This window comes from Pempheris klunzingeri, chromosome 2 (assembly GCF_042242105.1).
Source record: "Pempheris klunzingeri isolate RE-2024b chromosome 2, fPemKlu1.hap1, whole genome shotgun sequence".
Lineage (NCBI taxonomy): Eukaryota > Metazoa > Chordata > Actinopteri > Acropomatiformes > Pempheridae > Pempheris > Pempheris klunzingeri.
In genome coordinates, this window is record NC_092013.1 from 7890632 (window position 1) to 7915625 (window position 24994).

The 24994-nt window shown below is 43.0% G+C and overlaps 1 protein-coding gene across 1 annotated transcript in view; it reads left to right on the top strand.

Moving 5' to 3' along the window:
* Positions 1–1146: 1146 nt before the first annotated feature.
* kif21b (kinesin family member 21B) overlaps positions 1147–24994 on the top strand; it is a 55224-nt gene continuing 31376 nt past the window's right edge. Inside the window, exons 1-2 of the mRNA XM_070840130.1 lie at positions 1147–1462; positions 24371–24593. Coding sequence (XP_070696231.1) covers positions 1422–1462; positions 24371–24593 — 264 coding nt within the window. The 5' untranslated portion in view covers positions 1147–1421. The remainder of the gene's footprint in view (positions 1463–24370; positions 24594–24994) is intronic.

Here is a 24994-nt window from a genome sequence, read left to right on the forward strand (position 1 = left end):
CTTACAATGCAGGACTTAAGGCACTCCACTGATTTTACACAATGAGTTCAGTTCATTTGTCAAGAGGACTGTGAGGCTACTACACAAACTGTAAAAAGTCTTTCGTGGCCTTGAGTTTGAATGAAGTGGGCGCTTATGGTCTAATGAGGGACACTATCCTGCTGCATGATGGGAAATGTAGGATCCAGTGTTTTTGGAACTTGACCCATACTAATAATCAGTTTATCTCCATCCTTCCAACCTGTTCTCTCTCCTTTTCTCTTGCTCCATCTTTGAGTAAACATATGTGAAAAGCGCTGTTTAGCTTTGACTCCCTTTATGATGTCATAAGGGGATCTGTTGATCATGTGACCTCCTCCAACCCTTCAGGAGACTGAAGCCAACCACTGAAAACCCCCTGAATCCACTCCGACTTTGTGTTTCCCTCAGTAACGCCAGCTCCTGGTAACACAAAGATGCGAAAGGCGAGAGCAAAGCAACAGATTGTTCAGTTCTTTTAAAAACGGAGCGTTTGGACAGAGGCTGAAAACACCTGCTGCGGCGGCCATGTCTGGTATAAGAGAAATAATGGGCGTTTGAACATTAAACCACGTAAATCTAAATCTAGCTGGACCTCCAAAAACAAATATGAAATGTTATGAAAAATTACCATAATATGGGACCTTTAATTCTTCTCTGAGGAGGCCCCCAACTTTATGGAATATGCCTTTAAGTAAACAATCTTGAATGCTTCCTCCTCCTGTACATTTGTGTGCCCATAAGACACATAGTTATTGTTTTGGAAACGCTTTCATGTGCATATTACTTAGCAGCTGAGCCAGCATTGAATCTATCAGTACCAGACTAGTACATTTGTTCACGTATCATTTTATAATCTTATTTATGGGTGTAATTATCCCTCTGTAGTGCACTGGTAGTCGGAAGGTATTGATTCTGCAGAGGCCATAGCTCCCCCCCACACACACACAAACGCTCCAAAGGTGAATCCGCTGTTTCCGACAGCCCCTGAAGGCAGCACCACCCCCTCCACTTTACGCTCTCAGCGCCGCTTCAACGTGATCTGGTCTGTGTGAGAGCAGCAGTGTTATCTGAGGAGCGCTCATATGCTTCGCTCATACGCACTTTAAACAGGATGTAGCGGCTGAAACAGAGCACGGAAAGAAAAAAGAAAGAAAAAAAAAAGCGGCTTAAACTCTGCGATGTGACAAACACCAGCGAGACAGACATGACCGCCGCCACCGCGGAGGAGAAGCAGACAGGAGGAGTCCCGATGAGGCAGCTCTCCGCCGGCAGGTCTTGACGGCTGCTCCCGCTGACCTGAGACACCCCGCACCGCCGCAGCCCCGCACGGTTTTACCCCCGCAGACACCCCAACTCGGCCGAAACCCTCCACGTCCCGTCGGCGAAGCTTGAAAGCGACAATGGCGAGCCAGGGCGACTGCTGTGTGAAGGTTGCGTTGAGGTAAGCCTCCGACGTCTGTCTGCTGGAAATCTGCCGACCTTTGCAGACCACATTGTGTCTGAGCCTCCTGGCGATCAATTAAAACCAGCCCGCGCACTTACACTCTTATTTCCCCATTCACGCTCCTCCATGCCTCTTCTCATTGTAGGACACAGCAGGTTTCACAGCTACGGAGATGAGTATTACACCTTGTTTTGTAAGACATGGGTGGTGCTCTGCACAGTATTGATGAGGCAAAGCATGTGCCATAGTCTCCACAGGACTGTTTCCATGTTGGGGGGCATAAGTTCCCCGCAGCTCCAGTCTGTTTCATGTGAAGCAGCGGGGTTTAACATTGTGAAGTGAAGGGCAGCTGCAGCCAGGTGCAGGGAGGAGAATGGGCGTTTCTCTCCAAACCAAATTTTCTATTATTATTCTCACAGGCAGCTACCTGCAGTCTCACCTTATCCTGACCGTGTCTAGTGAACACCTTACATGTGCATGGCTGAGCCTGCTCCATAAGCAGGGTGTGAAAAGCAGAGGCATGTGGTGCTTTTTTTTTTTTTTTTTTTTTGTGTGTGTAATATCATCCTGCCTCTGCAAATGAATCGAGCACAAAGAGATGGTCTCCTTCAGAGCTGTGTCATTCACTGCCTTTGTTGGAATTGCACCCAAAAGCTCAGGCAGCACGGCGGCTTTTTTTGGATTCCTATCAGGAGATGTTAGCAGCCCATCGATGGAAACGCTGGTTGAAAGAGATCGTAGAAATGTGCATGTGCCTGCACGGGGTGCCTGTAAAACTGGACGGCGTGGCTCGAGTGTGATTGGGGGCTGCGCCTGTATTCATTTTGCAGTGTGCTGAGGCAGAGCCGGTGGTCTGACAGAGCCACTGTCCTCTAACTCAGACCCTCCCAGTCCCAGTTGGTCGCACTGACAGTCCTTTATGAGAGGGTTGTTCTCCCATTGTGTGGTACTGATGCAAAGAATAAAACTTTGGCAATCCCGCGTTCAAAATGGGCATCCTCACACCCTCTTACTGTAAAGCAACTGCATCAAAGTAAGAGTGAAAATGAACCATTCATCATCAGTGACCCTATTGTGGTCCTCCAACCCTAGTTTGGGAACCATTGATTGGACTTAGTGGGGGTTGAGCAGCCTTTTAAGATGAACCTTTCCACCGATGGCCCCATTTCCCCAGGGGAGGTTTCAGAGCAGCTTGTCAATCATCCGCTGAGTGAGTCTCCTTTGTGCTTGCTCACAGCGTCAACTGTAACAGGAAGCGGGGAAGGAGGTGCTGACAAAAAAAAAAGCAAAGGGAGGAGGTGAAAAGAGAAGCCACAGAGACAGCTGGTGGCTGCTGCTCAACTGAAGTTATTGATTAAAGTCTGGGGAGCAACTCGGAGGCTTGTCGACGGCGTGTAACTGAATGAGTGAAGGTGACAGATATCACTACACGCACCAGACGTACGCCTGCGTGTTTAGCTGTCTCCTTCGTCTTTGGTGATGCAACATCGACACGATCATCGCTGTGCCACCTCATTTTCAGCCTCGCTTTTACCTCCGCAAAAGAGGGCCATGCATTTTAATCACATCAGCACCTTTTAAATCGGTTTTATTGGCACGAGCTTCACGTTGTAATTAAGCGGAGTTCGTGTAATTACATGACTCCGCTGGTGGGCGAGCTAGCCCTGCTCCCTCTCATCATGTGTGATCTCTGTGTGTATTTACATGCCTTGTGGGTGCCGCAAAAAGTGCTTGTGTGTTTGACAGGAAATGGGAAGCCCACAAATAAACACACGGAGGGGGATAACTTCCTGCCGTATAAGCGACGGTTTTCCCAATGACCGCCGAGCATCTTTTTGTGTGTCCTGAGAAAGTCTGTAGCTGATAAGAGAGGATGGTGTTTAATTGCTCCCATGTTGTGCAGCCCTCAGGCAGGCTGCATAAGACTATGTGTGTGTGTGTGTGTGTGTGTGTGTGTGTGTGAGTATGCATTTGGAGGGCAATGAGGTTGGCGTGAGGGCAAACCAACACACACACACAGACACACACTCACACACACACTCAGTCTGAACCGCCAGCATCCATTTCCTGAATGTCTGCACTGCCCTCCCAAAACAATGTCTGTATAACCAGTGACTTGACCCACAATCCTGCATTCAGACCTGACTGCCTGAGGAATGAAGGTGGATATGACATACACACATGTACAGACACACACTCACACACACACACAGGCAATAGTACTGCATTGCATTCAAGTCAAACACAACAAGATGCATGTAATGTAACTCCCCGCTAAGTGCCTGTTTCATCTTTATGTGGCTGCTTTCACTTACACCATAAGCTTGGTCTGATGCAAACAGGCTATAAGAATGAAATGACTCCTACATTTTCTCAGTCTCACCCACTTTACCCCCCTCCACACATACACACACTCATACCCGGACACACTCACTCACACACAGACATATGTGCAGTTTCACTTCACCTCGAGGCTGCCTCCTCCTCCTCCTCCTCTTCCTCCTCTCGTTGATCTTATGTTAAGTGCAGCATTGGCCCCAGAGTGAAAGCTTTATGTTAAGGCTGGCTCTGAGTGTGCACACGCTGCTATAAATGTCAATAATTCAGCTTTTGTGTGCGTGCATGTGCGCTGGGTGTAACTTGACATGAGGATTACGAGCAGTGTGTAAATGTCATATCGATATCGATCTTTCTCTTGCCGTTTCTCTGCTGCCCGGCCACTCGCTCATCTCAGAACCGGCGAACGACTCTCTCACCAAAGTGCTAAGTCAGCCTCCGTAGCTGTGTATAAATAGACACAAAGACAAATCTGTTTAGAGCTGTTGTGGTCTTTGACCTTGTGACTGCTGCTCGATGTTCTCACCTTAGCAGACTTCTCCTCAAGGCTTTCCTGTCTGTCGGATTTGAGCTCCGTTGCCAAAAAATGGCCTGAGGAATCACCATCGTTGTCATTGTTTTACACATTTGTGGTTAAAGATGATGACAGTAATGAGGCTGAATGAAAAAAATAAGTCCTGCAAATAGAGCATAAAATATTCAGCGTTCTTTCAGTCCCCACATTTGGAGAATCAGAGTATTTTGGACAGTCATGACGCAGAGCATTTTGGCTTAAAGGCGATGGGAGCTCAGCTGAGCAAAAGGCTTAGCTTCGAACTCTCTAGATCTCTGATAGCGAGATGATCGACTAGTCCAAAATAATGCTTTGCAGAGGCACTAAAGTTTTTCATGAATCCACAAAAATGTTGCAAACTTTTTGCCAACCCCATGACCAAAACAGTGGCTTCAAAACAAAACGGGAGCAGCAGGATACGACTGCGGAAGGGGCCCTCACAGCTGATACACAAAGACTTTAAATGGGAGTTTAAAAAAAAACAACAAAAAAGAAGGTGGTGTTTTGTTGTTGGACGTATGTCCTGTGTAGGCTACCAGTCTCGCCTGTTTCCTGTGTGTGTTAACAGTTTGCCACACAGGCTCTGTCTGGGTTACACACCTCCCCGGGGGGTTGCCTTTAAAATGGCTGGACTCTGGTGGGAAATTGTGTGTGTTTAGACTTGTGTATCATCATACAGTATGTACTGGTCACAGGGTAGTGCTGCAGTGTAATCTCATGAGTGCATTCTTACACTTGGTCTCAACATTCATCCCCCTCATTGAGCAGCTTGTCGCAGATTTGTATTAGCCGGGTCAGGGAAAGTGAAAGCAGTTTGCCTTGATGGCGGGGGTCGCTGTTGAACTTGCTTCCAAACAGTGATTTGGCCTCAACCGAGGGAAGATGAGCAGGAAACATGGCAGAGCACACGCCCGAGTTGGCCGTCCGCAGCTGTGCATCACTTCCTCCTCATGCTGGCATGCTAGTCACATGTTTTTTTTTTTTTTTTCTTGTTGTTGTTGCCCTTCAAATCTATTAGAGCTAACAGTTCTGTGTCTGTCTTTTGTGGCAAGAGTGCTGAAGAAGCTGCCTGTCTAGAATCACTTGTATGTACTGTATACGCATTTGTGTCACTGCAGGGAAGATGAAAGAAACCTCTGACACAAAACCTGAAAGCCGATAGGAACGTCATCCGTGTTTAAACCAAGCGACAAAGTGATGTTCAGAAGGCAAGAACAGTTTGTGACAGTAATGGGCTTAAAAAGAATCGTACAAAGTGCTTTTCACCTGTTTTCTGGCGGTAGACACCTTTGCATAATCAGCCTCTACAGGCTCATGGGCTTTATAAGCAGATTGTGGCTGAAGAGGTGAAACAGACAAAGACGTTAGTGAGGTTGCCGAGCTACACTCATTAATCCTGGTTACCCAAACATTAACACAACTCCTCTTACTGACACATCTGATGGCAGGCGTATAGTAGAGCTGTTTGACTGGGTTACCTGAGAGGATGTGACTGTCGTTGTGGTGCTTGTGTTCAACAGATAGCGACTTTGGTATTACGATGAGTTATGGGACTGGTCTGTTGATGAACTTCTCCGTGTTAAGTGCATCAGCACTCCCAAATGGTGTGCTGCTGTTGCAGAATGACTTCCTGTAAGGCAGCCGCTGGACCATCCACACTTCCTGTGCACTTCCTGCTGTGCTAGCTGCTGACGAGCCAGACTGAAGACTGAAAGAAAATGGACTTGAAGTTAAGCCCCGGGGCATTTTTTCATAAACCCTTCAGGAATGAGGCTGCTGCTGTGTAGCCTGAATAAGAGCAGCAATTAAAGTCTGCTTTCTAACACATTTTCTAATGTTCTGTGACAAAGACGGGCTGTTCCTGACAAAAGAATGAGAATACACGTTGATCCCGAGTGTGCTAACTGACGCCACGCCATCTCAAACTTCCTTCAAAGCTTTGGCCTCATCACTTTATTTCCTCTTGCTCAAGCGCGTCTGCACTTTGAGCAAAAATAAAGTGTAAAACTGATAAAAATGCTGGAATGTCACCATCTTTCTCTCCCCCCAGCTCCTTCCACCTCCCGTTCGCCCACTCTTGCACATGAACACGCACACACTCACGCGCACACACGCACACACACACGCACACACACACACACACACAGATCTGTATTTATTTGAATTCAGCAATGAATGAAAGGCGCTCCAGTTTGAGCATTTGCATTTTCCTGTTATCAGGGTCTCATCATATGTCAGCTGGAGCTGGCCGTCTAAACAGGCCTAATTATTGTCCTTCATGCTGCCTGGACACAAGAAAACCTTTTTTATGATCAACACAGCAAATAGTCAATTTCCTCATTCTTTAGCATTCTTTAGAGATTTGATTACATGTCTGTGGTCTGCATATTTTGATGAACTATATAACCAATTTGTGTGTTTTGACATTATTGTGGTCACTTAGAAATCTCAGGGGATCTGTGTGTGTGTGTGTGTGTGTGTGTGTGTGGGTGGGAGGGCGGATGAGGCGTAGCAGAGGCCCTTTAAACAGAGCACCTCTCGGGTGAGCATAGACAGAGGACACAGTGTGAATGAGTCTGATGTCACTGCAGGTCTTTGTGCTCTGTGCTGAGTTTGCACACACACACACACACACACACACACACACACACACACACACACACACACACACACACACACACACACACACACACACACACAGATAAAGACACACTGAGCAGCAAGGGCAGAGAACTGGAGGCTAAATGTGGGATGAAGAACAGCCTATATTTTCAGAGTACGGTAGACAGGAAAGGCTAAAGAAAGAGGTTTTTGCAGTCAATTTGTGATGTCGTCTTTGTTTTATAAACTGCTCTCCCTCTTGTGAAAAGAGCGATGCTTCCTGCAATTCAACGCAACAAATACAAAGAAAAATCAAAGAGGAGGGAGGTGGACAGAAGGGGGCGGAGGGGGAAAAGGAACGAGTGTCTCTTCTCTTGTCAAAGGGGCTACTGTAGCATGCAAATACGAGCTCTTAGCCAAACATGCAATCAGTGTGTGTCTGCATGGGTGCATCCATGTGTGTGTGTGTGTGTGTGTGTGTGTTTGCCTGCGTGTGTATGTCTGAGCATCGTGTGTATGAATAATTTGGGCACAGCTGCACGTGCTTGCCATATTCCCGCGGAGGGAGGAAGTGACAGAGAGATGGAGGCCCTCAGGTGTTGTGTCTAGACTTGTGTAGAGTTAATTCACTCTATTTTACTGTCAACTAGAACTATAACACGACTAGCCAGTAAAGTAAGGAAAGCAGTGTAAAATTCAAGAGTCCCCCTTCCTCCTGCTCTATTTTATTAATCCCTTTATCTTTTTTGTGCCTCTTTAAACATACTCTTAAACACACACACACACACACTTCATTCCTCAGCCTCTGAAATGTCTCCTGAAGCATTGCACACTGTTGGCAGGTCAGCGTTTCTGTGAAAGAGCTTTACTGTGCTCTTTCTGTCTCTGCATCCATCTGAAATGGATTTATTCCTAATCATAATGTTTTTCCTTCGGAATTAATGTAAGTGAATTTTATTTAGCCTCTTGTGCCACTTCCTGGACAGCGTGCTTTGGATTTATTTTGGTGAAATGTAGATATTATGGACAAGATAGTAGATGTTGAATAGAGATTTCTGAATTTGTGCCAGACTGTGTAGTATGTGTTTGTCTGCATGCTTCAGTAGAGATGCTGTCAGAGTCTGTTGTGCAGATATGGAGGGGTGTGTGTGTGTGTGTGTGTGTGTGTGTGTGTGTGTGTGTGTGTGTGTGTGACCAGCTGGCCCATAATCACCTTCGGTGCTAAGTAGCTTAATCACTGCTGGAGTTTGTGTCTCTGAGTTTGTTTTGTTTAGTTGTGCGTGAATGGAGACAGACGACAGCAGGACGAGGCTTTAAAACTGCTGAATTCAGCACTAAATAAACTGACAAACTCAAAATGATCTATTTTCTAAATTAGTTTGTCCAATACTTCGGTTTATGACCAAATATCTGCAGAACTTCAGACAATCCCATCAGCTTCAGCAGTAGGCCACTTTGTATTTAGTGCTAACTTGCAAATGTTAGCATGCCAACATGCTAAACCTCAAGGGCTAACACAGTAAACGTTATACCTGCTCAACATCAGCGTGTTAGAATTGTCAGTGATAGCATGTTAGCTTAGCATGCTGTTGTTAGCATTTAGCTCACAGCAGTGCCTTTACTACAGATTTGGAGAGTTGCTAGCATGGCAGTTGACTATTGCTTGTTTTGAAAAATAAAATGGATAGAAATAAGACTTTTATTTTATAATTATGAATAGAAAAGTATTGGACAATGATGTTTAACATTTGCTTGACTGTATACACTTTTTGCTCAATCTTGTATAGTGTTGAAAAGAAGCTAATGAGTTTCAGCATTTAGTAATTTACTTCTCACAGCAACTGAGAAAGAAAAGACAACGTATGAGCAGGTTTTTTACGTCATCAATACTATGCTATATTATACTATATACAATACTATATTGTGATTCTCAAGATTTGAACAGTGAAATCAGCTCGTGAGCTGTTTAGACTGATTCAGGAAGTGTTTAATGTGCATAAAAGCACTTGATGCAAGGAACATGTGCTTGGAAATACTCAAGATGTCCTGAATGGTACAAGTCATTAAGATAATTAGCATGGTAGCTCAGCCTGCTAGCTTAAAAACACCTTCTCTGGTAGAAAATTAGCATTAACCAAATGTATCTGTATCTCATTATCTTGTCTGCTCCAACATTCAGCAGACTAATAATTATCATTCCGAGGTCATAGCCCATTTTTTTTGATATATCACCTAACCTCATACACCTCTGCACACACAATACAGGAGAATACATGTGTGTACGTGTGCAAGTACCCGACAGAAAAAGCTAGGTGTCCAGCCCCTGGCTAAGTTCACATTCCTACAGACAGACAAACATGGTGGCTGGCTACATTAGCGCTCATGCTAAATGCTGTCTGACAGAGTGGGAGGCTGGGCTGGTGGTAATGCTAACCAGCCCTCCGGGGAGGCAGGCAGACAAGCAGAGTCATGGCAGCAGTCTGCAGCTCGGCCGTGTGTGCTGTACACCGTCTGTGAAAGGAAAAGGTGAAAACAGCCACAGGTTTTGGTTGCTGTGTCTTTGTTTGACTTGCAACCTTTATATTCTCGAAATAAACCACCAAAACAAACAAATGCTGTATCCTTAGTATTCTGGGTGGTTTATCGTGTTGCACTTGGTGTCTATTTTTACGTCATTTAGGCCTGTTCATCTTACCTACCAGTATTTGAATAATTCACACATAGTCCCATGCGATCTTCAGATATTTCTCATATGAAATGAAAGAGAAGACATTCGAAAGCATCAATTTCACTTGTAATGTGATATTCACATAGATACATATTTATCATATGCAAAGCAGTATTTCACGTGGAAAAAAACTTGTTACAACACACGTGGTTTGCATGATACATTTATTTCACATAAAAGCAAAATATGAACATTTTGGGCTCTTTTTCTATTTTGCCAATTTTCCATTTCCATCTTTGATCTTTTCATGAATCCATACTGGGTGTCCCAGTGCCACGGCCATAATTTATTCTCACACCAAATCAATTTTGCGACATAGTTTGTGGTCTGTCAGTCGAATGTGTTGGATGGGTGAGCTCTGGGCTCAGCGGATTTGTTAAAGTCTCTCTGTGCATCATGGACCTTGGCGAAAACGCAGGCCCGGTGTGCCTCGGACACGCCAAAAAGCCTGTCACACGAGCGCACAGCCAGGTTGTACTTCTGAGCCCCGACAGCCCGGCCCAATTTAACCTCCGAACATACCCTTAACACTCTTCAGATTTAAGGCATTCACATGGTGATAACAAGCGCTTTGGCTAACAACATCCATCAAAAAAAAAGCAAGTTGTTATCCTATTGGCCAGTGTTTGTTGAAGGTAATTGGAGTTAAGCAGACATTGGCTAGCACCTCCCTGACCTTGACAAGGCCGTCTGTCATGGAAATGTAGGAAAGGAAGCTAATTTGATTCTTTTATGTGCCTCCACCTCCCCCCATGGAGCAGCAGACAGAGCAGATGAGGGGGGAGGGAAGAGAAATGAGGAGGGGGGATAAGGAAGTGGGGTGAGGATTGACCCAGAATCAGCTCCGATGATGCGGACTGATGTGCCCTTGTAACAATGAGAGAGGCTCATCTGAAATTGAATGATGGTTACTCATCTTTGACAGTGATGAGAAGTTGTGGCACAGTTTACGCTGTGATGATTGATACTGTGCTGAGAAGAAATTGAAATGCTGCAGTAACTGAATAATTCCTCTGTTGTTATGCAGTTTTTACTATTATCAATATGAATTCTAATATTATATACGTTTACATATAAATTACCCATCTTAGGCTTTTAAGTCGAAGACATTTAAGTATGACGAGTGTTTTGTCTGTGTGATAAGCCTGAGGGCAGGTACGCTCAGACAGCAAATAAATGCAATATGTGATTGCTCGGTTTTTAAAGCCTGGGCCAACGCCTTTCGCAGCTGATGTTGTTCACCTCTTTGTGCTGTTTTCCAGTCTCATGCGTAGCCTGTTCAGCTTTCCACACACTCTGTCCCGCTTTACCTGATATTATCAGCATAAAAATGTGGTATTTGAGACCCTGGAGTGTCCCACAGATCGCAATCTGAAGTCTTGGCTTCAGTCTTCATTTTATCTTTGATGTGCTGGCTTATTGTCACGGAACATGGATGTCTATTCATTCTTCGATTGCAAGGATAGTAGACAAAAAGAAAGCAACGAGGCTGCAGTTGTGTATTGGGACAAACCTACAATGACATGTATGTCTTTTGTATGTCTCCTGATGGAGATCGGCTCAGTTAGTTGATCTCTTTTGAACAGTCGACCCAGCCCTTTCCAAACAATGTAGGACAACTCTTCTCCTGAAGTCTGGCTCAGTTAAGAAAGCGCTCATGTTAACATCGATGAACCAGTTCGCTCATTTGTGCTCCCGTGTGCCACACTGCATGCTAACACAACCAGTCAAACCAATGAGCACAATATATGTGAGCCCTGCTCTCCCTTATCGCTGGTTACCAATCGGCAGCAGTGCCGCGGGCTACAGGGCCGCTAGTCTGAGGTTAGCTCGATAGATAAGGTTAATACATGGGCTATGAACAGTGGTGCACATGTATTATATGTCTGAGTGTGGAGGTGAATGGGCTGCAAGTGCAGCGTCAGATGGTCCAGGAAGCAGAGAATATCGTGTATTGATGGAGTGCTTGTTTGTGTGAGTCTATGTTCTCAATTATTGTTATTTAAACTGATGAAATAGGGAAACTTTTCATTGTTTCTATGTTTCCATATTGGACAGGGTCGAACGCCATGGATGGAACTGACACTCGAAAATCTAAAGACATTCAAAAGCTTTTCTTAAGCCAACATGGATGAAAAGTACTCAAGAAACTGAAAATTCACACATGTACAATTCCTTGTCAACAGGACAAATATGATCTGCTGCTGAAAAGCATGATGTATGAGTGAAAGCTCCTAACTACTTAATGGATGTTAAATTCTTAACTAAAGATATTCAGATATTTAAATGATGATTTCAGCTCTAGCCAATCGTACAGTACATGAGGATGATACCCACATGACGCCATTTTGGAGCCTTATGGACACATTGAATTGCAGCAGGCGTGGCGCTCTGGGAGCATCAGCACGTGTGCATCAGTGTGGCAAGGCAGACGCCAAATGGGAGTGGCAGAAGGTGTCCACTCTGAGTCTGCCTGCCACCACCTGGGCGAGCCAGCTGTCCACGCCCAGCGCCAGCCTCCTGTGACCGCTGTCCTACTTCCTCCACACATGCCTATGAATGCTTGATAGTAATGCGCACAGGCCTCTTTGCTTTCCTCATTTACATCTACCACACTTACTCAGCTCTTCCCTCCATTTCCTTCATGCATCACTGCCTCAGTTTGTCCGAGCGTTCCTTATTAGTGCCTTCTCGCCCGGTGCTCCCACCTGAGGCAGACATTTGCTCTCTGAATTCGGCTCCCTTTGCGTCCACTCACATCTCTTTTTATCCCGATTTTCTCCTGCCCTAAATCAGAGGGCAAGGTCAAAGCTAGCCAAGTGCAATTTCTCACCCCTCATTCACTTTTATTTGATGCCAGTTTATTTCATTCATAGCTAACATGGCCTTATCTTGCCAGGGACAATGCACAGTCAGGTGCCCATTGATTATTTCTGCCATCCCCTTCGAGAGTGCTGGGCCAGCATATGAACTACTGAATGTGTGCATGTGTGTGTGTGTGTGTGTTTGGCTACCATCCTGTTAGCCTGCTGTGATGCCGGGCCCATGTGGAGGATCGGAGGCCAAAGTGAGAGACAGATTTTGTCCTGAATGGCCTCCTTCCATAACCCATTATGGGAGAGGGTGTGTCGCTATTTCACGCACACACCGATGCTTAACTGATTACTGTAAGAGCGGAGGCATCATGGAAAGGCGTCTTAGGTGGATTGTGATGGATAGACCGATAGACGAACGAAGAGACGGAGAGATGAGAAGGTGGATTGGACAGAGAGAGACACTGGATGGTTTTATGTGCGGAATCACTGCAGACAGCTGATCCAGGGAATCAATGGGAGCACTGATTAAATGGAAGCAGGACAGAAATGCCTACTGTAGCTCGGTAATCAAAAATGGTGCCTTTCAGCTTGTGTTTCATAAAGGAGGTCGTTTTTTTTTTTTACAGTAACTCTTTGATGAATGGGCTTTAATTAACGAAGATGTTCATTAGTGCTGAATACATTTACGTTAAGACGAGGAATTGCAGTCACAAATCAGTCAACAAAATTGCATTGACTAATATGGATGCAAAACACTATTTACTGTAAATATTGCTAAATGCTTGTGATTACATGCATTAGGTGACATGTTAAAATATTGGAGAAGTATACTATACAAAAAATGATCTTAATATAAAATGTGTTGATGAGCTGGAATATGCCAGAATAGTTGACTCGGTCTGACTGAGATGTCCCAACAACTATTAGATGGATAACCATCACATTTTGTACAGACATTCACGGTTCCCAGAGGATGAATCCTACTGACTTTTATGATCCCCTCACTTTTCCTCTAGTGCCACAAGGAGGTTGATAGTTTTTGCTCTTAGTGAAGTACTTATAGGAAATTCCCGGTTAAACAGAGGACTAGGGATGCAACTCTGTGAGATTTTCACTGTATGATAACTGTCTTGGAATGTGTCGCGGTTTAACAGTATCAAGGTATCACGCTACACTGTATTGACTGTATAAGTGACTGTGTGACAGTTGTTTGAGCTGGATTGGGAAGCACTTTTGCAAAATTAGATTGAACCTAAAGAAGAGAAAAACTGAAATATATACATGACAGAAAATATCATATAACTATATATATATAAAAGATATTGGTTTACATTTTAACACTATAGCATGTTACATTTACTACTGATTAAAAATTACATCAGCTATGAGCTTTTAAAGTAATGTCTTATGATTATTAACGATAAAGATAAATGCAGTTCTGAAAATGAATAAACCAACACCAGTTTGAGTGATATTAGCTGGAGTGCACAAAAAAAATGGATTTAGGAAAATGAATAAAAAAGAAAGTTGACTAGGAGACCTGCATTGTGCATGCACAGGTACTATATCAATTATCATGCCATGTTATAGAGCGAAACAAGTAGACTCCTGCAACCCTACAGAGGACATTTCCATACTAAGATAAAACATATTAATCTCTGTCAACAGCACAGATTAGATGGGTTAAAAGTCGTTTCTGAGTCTTACTTGTAAATTTATCTTTTGGATAATGTACTGATCAAGTGACTCTCAAACAGATGTATTTTCTCACATCCACTTTGTTTTGTTACTCATTTTGTTAAATGGCTGTTCTTCCAGTTTTGACCTAAGCTGCCACTGGTCTGCCTCCCCTCCATCTATAGATGCACCTCGGGGCCTCTCTCATTTCATCCCTCAGTCACTGATATGCCCAGAGCTCCTTAACCCAAAATAGGCCGAGCCAATTTCCTGAGTTCTCAGGGCTTTTCATGTCAAACATGCGACAATCTTCATGAAAGGCCATAATATCCCCTCTCTCCAGTTCTTGTTCTCATTTTCCCTTTTCTCTCATTCCCTTTGTCTTTTTATTTGTTTGACTCGGACCAGAAAGAGGCAGGTTCAGTGAGAGAGCATCAGGGAGATAAATGGTTCAAAGAGCGTTAATCAGCTCCACCTCGACCACTTTTTAGAGGTTTTGTATCAGTGCGACAAAGGCTGCTATCACATGTTGCCAGGACGCATACTAAGACATACACCCACTTACACTTGCATTAAGATTTAAGGACTTTGAAGGAATCAGACATAATAGTTAAATTACTTGCTAAAATGCAAAATATGTCCTAAAGGGGTTCAAGATGGTGACCGTGGTTTGAGTCTGGCCAGAGATGTTTGTTGAACATCATCCCCATTTGTCTCGCCCCATTTTCTGTAAAAAAAACAACAACAAATTCCCCAAAAAACTATTATTGTTTTATTTTTTCCTCTGTGTATATACACTTATCTGGATTTTCATTTCCAGTAAGAAATGTTACTGCAAGTGTTACACGAACAAGAAAAGACAGTAGTCAAATGACTATTTCTGTATTTTTGTGCTAGTGTTTTCTGGTAGGGCATTTGTACACTTCTTCTGTGTCTTCTATCTTGTGTCTGAGTTATCTGGTCCTGGTTGTTATGAGAACATGACCTGGACTTGCTCACATTCACAGTGATAAGAGCACAGCTGGGTTTGTCACGGCAAGTCAAAAAGAGAAAACACACATGTTTAGTTCATTAAGATGTATTAATAGTCCTATCTCCCTCAACCTTGGAAATGACACTGATTGTTTTTTTAGTTTCTTTTTTCCAATGTGGGACTTAAATTCTTTTAAGACATTGCAACTTCACATCCTTTTTTTAATGAATGCTTGTCATACAGACATTTTCCTATCATAATCTGTAGTTGTCTCTGTCAGTGAGGAAAAATATAGAAAAAAATAGATTCTCATACATGAAAATGCTGTGCATATCTCTGTCTGTGGTATACACACACACACACACACACACACACACACACTGCTCTGTCAGTTGCGTTAATCCTAATCTGAACCAGACAATGACAAAGCACTAATCGGAGGTATGGTACAAGGAAAGCAAACAGAACAGAACCAGATGGAGACACTGTTTATGTAATCTCTGTTGGGCTGGTTGCACGAGGTTAATCTCTTTCAGAAAGGGAAAGGCAGTTCTGCACAGTGAACAGCGCTACACGTCTGTGGCTGTATGGGTTTATTTCAGGTGTCGCTTGTATTTGGTATTTATTAGGTTGTAAACATATAACTTGTGATCTTTCTCATTGTGTCTCAGTGGTTGGAACAGAAGTGAAATAAGAGAAACTTTGAGTAAGATGATGATGACTGACCTGGTGATATTTAACAGGATTTTACTGAGTGCGCTATGACTGTGACTTCAGCATTGTTTCTTGGTCATTGGTAGTTGTATTTCATTGGGCATAATGTATATTGCATGCTTATGAATATGCACTGCTTTGAGTTTGGCAGCAGTTCAAGAAACAATTTTATATTCATGTTCATTTTAAGATCACTTTGATGGACTCGTTTGATAAATGAAGGCCATTCCTGTAAGTGTGTGTGCATTATTTTAATGGCAAAGTGCCCATTGGGTTTACAAGAAATCACGCCAGTGATGTGTATGTGGAGCCAACACCCTGGCAGCTGATAGTGTGGTGGGGCCATGGCGTGGAGAAATCAGCAGAAATGCACCCTGAAGCAGTTTAGAAAACCCTCTCAGCCACCACTGACAGGCACGGACATGCTCAGAATTAGAGGGCAACACCTTTCAATGCAGTTAATGTACTTTGGAGAAATAATTAATGATTGCTTTGACCTGTAGTGCAGTGTGTCGCAACATTTTCTCAAAGGTTATTGTGGAAATGTGAAAGTGTTCTCAATCTGAATGGCTTAATGGCATAAATACACGAGGGTGGCGTCCATTTATTTAATGATGAATATAAAAAGAACATGGATTCCTTCTGCCTGTGAACCTTCCTCCACTTTAGACGTTCTGCACCAATATTGGGCTGTTAGACAATATTGTGTAATGGACACTGCTGGTTCAGAGCAAGAGCGCCTTGTCTAAACCAACACTAACCATACAAAGGAAATGAGGTGTGTATGAGAGAAGCAGAGAGTAGAAGAAAGGATGCAATGACAGACTCTCTGCTGAGTGGTTATTAATGAGCGGGATGACAACAGAGGGATATTAAGTCTCACCACCTCCTACTATGTCAGGGCATCTGCACGGGGCAGTGTTTGGTTATGAGATACTGATGAGGAAACATACCATATTCCATGATGTGAATGCATTAGCAAACAGTTTCTTATTTTCAGTTACAGAGCAACATTAACCTTCATTTGGTGTTTTTTGGCAAATGTAAGTCCAGTATTTGCTGTTCTTTTACCTCTATTTTGGTCTCCACCAACTCCTGAGGGAAATATGTGTCTCTTTAGCTGCTAAATGATGCGTATCCTCACCAGCTAGTCGCTAACCTTGTCTGTGTGTTGTTTGGAGCGGAGCAGGTAGTGTACAGAGGGTTTATCAGAGCTTTTTTTAACTGAAAAGAGCTGCCTTTGCACTTCTAAACTTTCCAGACTGAACCAAAACAGTTTTGGGCAGTAAAAAAACAAAAAATGATAAGAGATGGGTGATAATTATTATACAAATCACTCTTTCCATATTACACATAGTAATTTATATGAATATGAAAAATAAAAATGATTAGTGTAACTGTAATTTCTTTACTGCATTTGACTTTGGTAAATCAATCTTTTCTCTCTTTACCCCTGTCACCATAGAGTTCAGCTTGATTGCATTCGTCTGCTTCACTCACCCATATGAGACATGAGGAGTAAATTATGTGGAAAGAAGAAGATGTGCCTGTTGTCCTCATCAATCAGGACAGTTTGATCCTCGTGAATGAGAGGATCTTGGGACACTGATCTGAGATCAACTTGCCCCGACCTCAGAAAACCTGATCCTAAAAAACACAAAATCAATTCTCATTTACAGCCTCCTTACACAGGCTTTTCTGTGTTAGCTTGGTTTTTGCACCGCATCTTCCATTCTTTACCACTGATCAGTGTCTTTACAGCACAGTGAGTCACCTGTGGAGCTTTAATTTTCTACCTGTCAGCGCAACTTTTTCTGGATGGCACACTGACTGTTGAGTCGTGTGTCAACAGTTATTGGATCTGCTGTGTGACTGGAGGAGGGGGAGACCTGTGTGTTTGCATTCAAAACAGTTGTTAGGGAGCAGACACAATGCGCTGTGTCTCACGCCGAATGATTTCAGATGTGTTTTTCCATCATGAAGGCGATATTTGATCAATAGAAAGAAAGAGAGCTGGAGGGAGAGGAAGTGAGGCGGCGAGGAAAAGTCCACATTAGCGTTTAGCCTCTGCTGTTATCAGGAGAAAAAGGAAATGGAACAGGCCCCTTTGCTGCCTCTGCCATTCAAGCTTTTGTCCTGATGGTCTGTTTTCACTGGCAACAAAGTGAGGGAAGGCTACAAAACAGGCAGAGGTGCGAGGATGAGGACAAGAGACAAAAGAGGAGCTAAATGACAGTTTCCTGCTCAGTGATGAAGCTAAAAAGATAACAAATAACAGGGAAAGTGAGAGGGGCACTGATGGAATAATCCCTGATTGAGAAACCTGAGAGTCGATGTTGTCCTCTGATAGATGGACAAGAGTGTTCAGGGAAGCACGAACACAACGATCCGGTGGCTTCCTCCGCTGGCTCTGTGCCAGAGGAGAGACAACAGCGCTCTGAAACACTCACAGCTCAAGAGAATACGATTAACTCTGTCCCTCTGCGTGTGTGTGTGTGTGTGTGTATATACTGAAGTGTTTACATTAGGGAAATGAGCTCTTTGGCTATCACCGGCCTGTTCTGTGAAGGTTGAGTGAGCATGACCACACACACATATACAATAGTGCACACACACACATAGCGGCATTACTGGCACTCGCTGTCATTGGCAGCCTGATTTTATTGATGCTCTGGGCCTGTTGGTAACAGACTTGGCATTCGGTCCTGACTATTTTCTGGACAGCAGGTCAACAGTGGAGTTTCAGGTGAGGATTACTGAATAACTGGCACATGATGGGATATTAGCATTTTGTAATTTTGTGATTTGCACGCCACTAGAATACAGTGATATTTCACCGGTGTAAACACAAACATATGCTCATTACACATTAGGAGTCCCTGAGCTGTGTGTGCAGTTCCCAAGGAAACCAGACCCTCCATAAGTATGCCAGCCAAGGGAAACAAACTGGGAACAAGACTAAGACTTTCTGTTTCTGTTAGCATCCAGTGTGTGTGTGTACGTACGTACGTGTGTTTGAGTGTGTCCATAGTGAAAATATTGTGAATTGTGAATATTAGAAACTGCTTTTTTACAGTGTGGCAAGAGATCTGTAGAATCTGTAGGAGATAATCTGGAGAGAAATATATGAAATATGAAATACACTTAATTATTAAAATTCTTGTTTTACAGTGCAGATCCGATACATTACATGCTGGTGGGTTAAATTTCATAGGCACTGGTTCTTTTTGGACTGTGATGCTCTCCCCATTCAACTCTCTGATGTAAATCTGCTTGTTTATTTGCCGGATGAGGTTTTTTTTTTTACATTTTCAAAAGCTGGAATCTGAGGAAGGAAGCTGTAAATGTCAGAAAGGTCTTGAGGACTGTGTTCAGTATTCTGAGAGGTCCGCTGCCGCCCTCATGATGCTGATTACTTCACTCTCAAGTCACGCATCAATAACTTTTGCTGCTATCAGGGATTGATATGGCAATTACACTGTGTACGTACACCGTGCATGTGTACATGTTTGTTTGTTTCAGTTTTTTTATGAGTCTGGCCCTAATTAGCACTGTTGTGTTTGATAATTATTATAATAAATGAATTCCCTCTGAGCTTGTGGATAATGAGTTTCTGATGTGTGTGTGTGTGTGTGTGTGTGTGTGTGTGTGTTTGACAGAACTAGATTTAAGGCCTCTGACGAAAGATTGGGGTAAACAAGTGTAAATGCATTGTTTGTACCTGTACGTTCATCTGTGTTAAAAGAATCAGAAAAACGTTACAAAAAAGAGAGGAATACAGGTGTGTGAGTGTGTGTGTGTGTGAGTGTGTGTGAGTGTGTGTGAGTGTGTGTGAGTGTGTGTGTGTGTGTGTGTTGCTCCTATCAGGGACTCTGGTTACTCCCTTGGGTATTTAAACCGTTTTCCTATTAGTGTGCAGAGATGAGAAGAGATAGACGCCTTAATTTGCTGCATCAGGGATCAACAATCTGCTTCTCTGTGTTTCTCCCTTTCCCCTCTGTCTCATGCACACATTTAATCGTGACATTATGGGTTATTTTTAGCTGCTAAACGTCTTTTCGCCTCTGTGTATGATCTGTGTGTGTGTGTGTGTGTGTCATGTGTGCTGTGGCGATCAATGTTATGGATCCCACCCTTTGTTGGTGCGGCTGGCTTAAATGTTCAGCCAGCTGAGCCATGGTGTGCTTATGTGTGTGTGTGTCTGTGTGTCTGTGTGAATTGATTATTTATAGCTGTTCCATTTCTTGTCCCTGTGGATCACAGACAGGCTGTCATTATTGTTTTTGTGTCTCTTTGTGTTTGTGTGTGTGTGTGTGTGTGTGTGTGTGTGTGTTCTCATTTGATTCAGAGCTTGTGACGACTTTCTTTAATTCAGCCATACTTGTCTTGTGAATGTTTTTCTCCCTTGTGATAATGGCGAAGAGGCATGTAGAGCATCAAATCTTGACATGTATTTTGTCATGCTATATGGCAACAGCCGACAATTATTCTCATAGTTGTGAGGTTTGTTTCATACCGTTTTATTTCTCCAGTAATTATTGACATATTTCAGTCTGGTGGACAAGTTGGCCCACAGTCATTGTCACCCTAGAGCCATGGCTAAAAATGAACCAAAAATAGCTGCAGCTTTCTCATCAGAGCAAAGTTCAAACCCACAAAATTACCTTGTATTTCACAGTCTGGAAGGCTTGAAAGACAAAAGACAAAATATTAACCTAACTGCTGTTTCGGCCTCTGTAGAAATCATGAATTGGCAATGACCAAAGTGTCAGAAGATTCAACAGCAGAGACAAACCCTGCCGTGGCTGCTCAGTAAGTCAGTCAGTGGTCAATGTGAGACGAGGCGAAGCAGAAACAGGAAAGCACTTACTGTCTGCAGGAAACACGCCAAGTCGAAATTTAGAAAGTATTGCTGCGATGTTCTTTTTTAACTGTAAGTGATGATGAAAAGTTAATCATTGAAATGGAGGAAAGACTGACGATTGCAAAATGTGTGATCCCGAGTAGATGAATGTGATACTTAAAAATTTCTCATGTCTATATTTAAACAATTTCCAACCCATACTGTAGTCCACATACTGTATACATCTTTCTTTCTTTCAAATGTCAAGTGTTATACCTGACACTTGTGACCTATAAATATTGGACACAACAGATTGATAGAATTGAGTGTAAACAGAAAGAAAAGGAGAGACGAAGGACCTCCAGCCCTTTTATGATTCAGCTGCAGCACACACACACACACACACACACACACACACACACACACACACACACACACACACACACACCATTCGTCTTGTGCAGTGCACTCCTCCTCTGTCATACCCACTTCACGTTAATAATTGGCTCAAACAGCACTCATATGGGATCTGTGGTTTTAGATACATTAACCTCGGTGTCAAGGTCACCTCCAGTAATAAAAGGGACTCATCTGTCTGCAAGCTGCTTTCTATGTTCTATCATAAGGTGGACGGGGGGTTAGTTTGCTGCCGCTGAATTGGGCTGCTCTAATGTCTTTAATTCCTTCCTGGAAGACCCTCTGCAGTGACGCCTCAAGGCCTGAAAGAGGGCCAAAAAAATGCTGTTGTCAGCTGTGTGTGTGTGTGTGTTTGTGCAGCGCCATAACAACGTGCGGTGAAAGGATTATTGTGAGTGTTAGCGGTGGGTGTGGTTCCTAATGCATGCTTGAGAGGAACCATGTGTGAACTGAAGATAGCACAGTAGGTTGTGTGTACAGTATTTGTTTCTGGAGTGGCTGTGTGTGTCTTTGTGATGTGCCCACAATCCCTACAGCAGCTGCATGTGGTTGGGGATTTCTCTTGCTTTTTTATGCCTGTATACAGTATATATATATATGTGTGTGAGCCTTTGTTGAAGCATCCCATAGGGTGCAGGCTCAGTGTGCGGGGGAGTTGATTTGCATCCCCTGAAGATTGAACTCAGGGGGGGGGGGGGTGTTTAGCATGTGGAGAGGTGGACCCAGTGCTCCGATACTGCTGCCTCATGGCTTTTTCCGCAGCTTAAAGTGATTACCTCCCCACTGTGTCCACATTGTACCTCTGAAAGCCCAAGATTAACAGCGTGCCGTGTGACAGATCTTCTGTTTTATGAACATTGCAACAACATTATACCCTCAGTATTCTCCACAATGCGCTTCTTCACAATTAATGGCGCAAGCATGTAAAAAGAGACTTTCTGCTGCTCTGCTGGCAAACATATTAAAATGATTTTACATTTAAATGCTCAGCCCTCATTCTATCACTGCGTTCAAAGATGTTAAGGCGCAGTGGCTGCTTCTCTTTGGACTCATTTAATCAGGGATTATTTTACAACTGGGATGTCAGGTAAAAGCAATTAACTGCAGTGAACTACCTGTCAGGATGGAAAGCACTGCAGGACTCTTGAGTCCTGAGCAGCAGGATTAACAGCTGATGTAATAATGACTTATCAGCCAAAGTCTGACTTATCATCAGTGGCCTTGGACTAACTTTTCTTAGAACTGTGCTTTTTCTGCCCGATATCATTTTCTATACCACTATCTCTTTCCTTCTAAATCAGCAGCACAAACAAGTGTGCTGTTGTTGACTGTGTGCCTCGGGGTTCTCCTGTTACAGATTTCTGTTTCGTTCCACAGTGGAAAGTTGTGTGAACGTCTTGTTTGTCTTTTTTGCGTAACAGGACACAGATTTGATCAAGTCTGACCCATCTCCCTCTACCAGTCAATCAGAGTGGTGGTTCATTTTAATGCCCCTCTTGGATAAAGCTGTGTTTAAGTTAACATGGGTGAACACACGTTATATGACCGTGCTGCTGACCAGGGTTTGACACGGCTGAGCTTTGATATGAAAGAGTGAACATGGTTTCTGTAATAAATGTAGGAATATTATAGCACTCATATAAAAGTAGTTTATAGTAGATCTTCTAGCACCTTGAAATATATACATTCTGCTCTTCCCACTCGTACACATTTTTTTTTAAATTTCATTTGTTCCATCAACGTCTTATAAGGTGGCCAAATAAAGAAGGAAAATCATATGAATTTAAAGTTTGTCTAAGTCGTCTGCTCCAACAGGCCTCTTCTAAAAGGAAACTGCACATATTTTGCACATCAAAGTCTGTTTGAGTGGCTTGAGGCCACATTATGATCGATCGAGTGAATCGAATCGAGTAGCATTGTGGGTAATGTAGCCGCCAGGTTCTTAAAAAAAAAAAAAAAGGAGTAAAACACAGAGTAAAAAAGATGATACCTCTTGTGTTGCTGCTTCGATTCTGATCCCTTTTGTTAAACTGTGAGTCCGACAGTGTCAGAGGAGCACAGTGCTACATTGTTGGAGTAGTCCTTGTATAAAATGAAAGTCATAAAACATTGGCTCTGGTGTAAGGCACAGGTGTTGTCTGAACAGTGACCACCGAGGTTTATAGGAACACTTTACACTTAAAACATGTGCTCGGTTTCACAAACATTACATTGGATTCCAGTGGAAACAGATTCATGAAAATGTCTTTAATGTCATTATCCCAGAAACAGTAGAAAACTGAATACCACTTAGTTTGGGTTTATCTTGCCAGAGCCGTCTTTTAATTAAATGTCTACTCTAATAAAGCATATGGTAATTTTTCTTGAATAGATTAATATTTTTCACTCGTGGTCTCGATGTGGACGTCTTCCTGTTAACAATCATGATGTGGTCTCATATTCTCACTGTTTCTTGTTCCTGAGGTCAGAGCAGAGCATGTCTAGTGTGTGGATCACTTTGCCATGCTTGACTTGCACAGGGCATAAAAACATTAAAACCATTTCAGGCACATTTTTTGCATGATCACCATATAACCTTTTTGGATTTTTGACGGTATAATCATTATATTATTATAGTTTAGTCGTGCTTGTTTCTGTTTGTATATGTGTTCATGGTTTGTGTTACTGTGTATATACTGTCTGTCTGCATGACACTGGAGCGATATTTTATATTTTTATATTTTTTGGTCACATTTATGCCTGTGTGCTGAACGACAGTACAGTTGCGGTGATTCTCAAATTTTACAAAACCTGTTTTATTGAAAGTTTCATACCGACATCGACTGCTGACTCCTCACTCCTCTTAACTGGCCGGTCAGGGGCCGCAAGTGACTGACATTTCTTACAATCGGCTGGGAAACAAACAAGCCTCACTTAGTCTGTTGCAGGCCACAAATTAGGCATCCATAGAAAGACCTGGCCTATTTTTGAACTGGAATCTGTAAATTGATTCTGTGCTCAATATGTTATGATTAACTTAAGTTATGCACAACACGACACAAATAAATCCCCGGTACTGTTATCTTTACCGCCATCTTGGCTCTAAGTGAGTGTTTCCTGTATTAGTGCCCACCACAGTTTGGGTTGGAGTTTAGGGAAGGTTATGGTCATGTGTAGAAGAGATCTGAAATCTTCTGAGTGCACTTTTTTAGTTCTAATCTTATTATCCATTTGTTGACTGTCTCTCCTTGTCTTCTCTTCCCTCAGGATTCGTCCTCAGATGGCCAAGGAGAAGATAGAGGGTTGCCATGTGTGCACGCTGGTCACACCAGGAGAACCACAGGTCCTCCTGGGAAAGGACAAGGCCTTCACCTATGACTTTGTGTTTGACATCGACTCAGAGCAGCAGCACATCTACCAGGCCTGTGTGTACAAGCTGATAGAGGGCTGCTTCGAGGGCTACAATGCTACCGTGTTCGCGTATGGTCAGGTATGACACTGAGGCTTGGATCTCAACATTAGTTATTTTCACATTAATTTATAAATAAAAAGAGTTTCATAGCTTTTGTGGTTATTTATCCCTTTATTAATATGACCTTAGATTTTAATATATTCACAATTATGTTTGCAAATGCTTCGTGACTGTGTGTTTGCATTTTAATCTTTTAATCTTTTTTTTTTTTTATTAAAATGCTCAAGGTTACACTCCATCTACCATCTTAGCATAATGACAACAAAGCAAAAAGGAGAGAGAGGAACAAAAGGAAAAAACAAACAGAAAAAATAGAAAACAAAACAAAGAAGCAACACGAGTACCAAACCAGTTCTTGTCTAAATCCTGCAGGAGACACACATGCTACACCAGTGGGACGATTTGACAGATAGCGAACA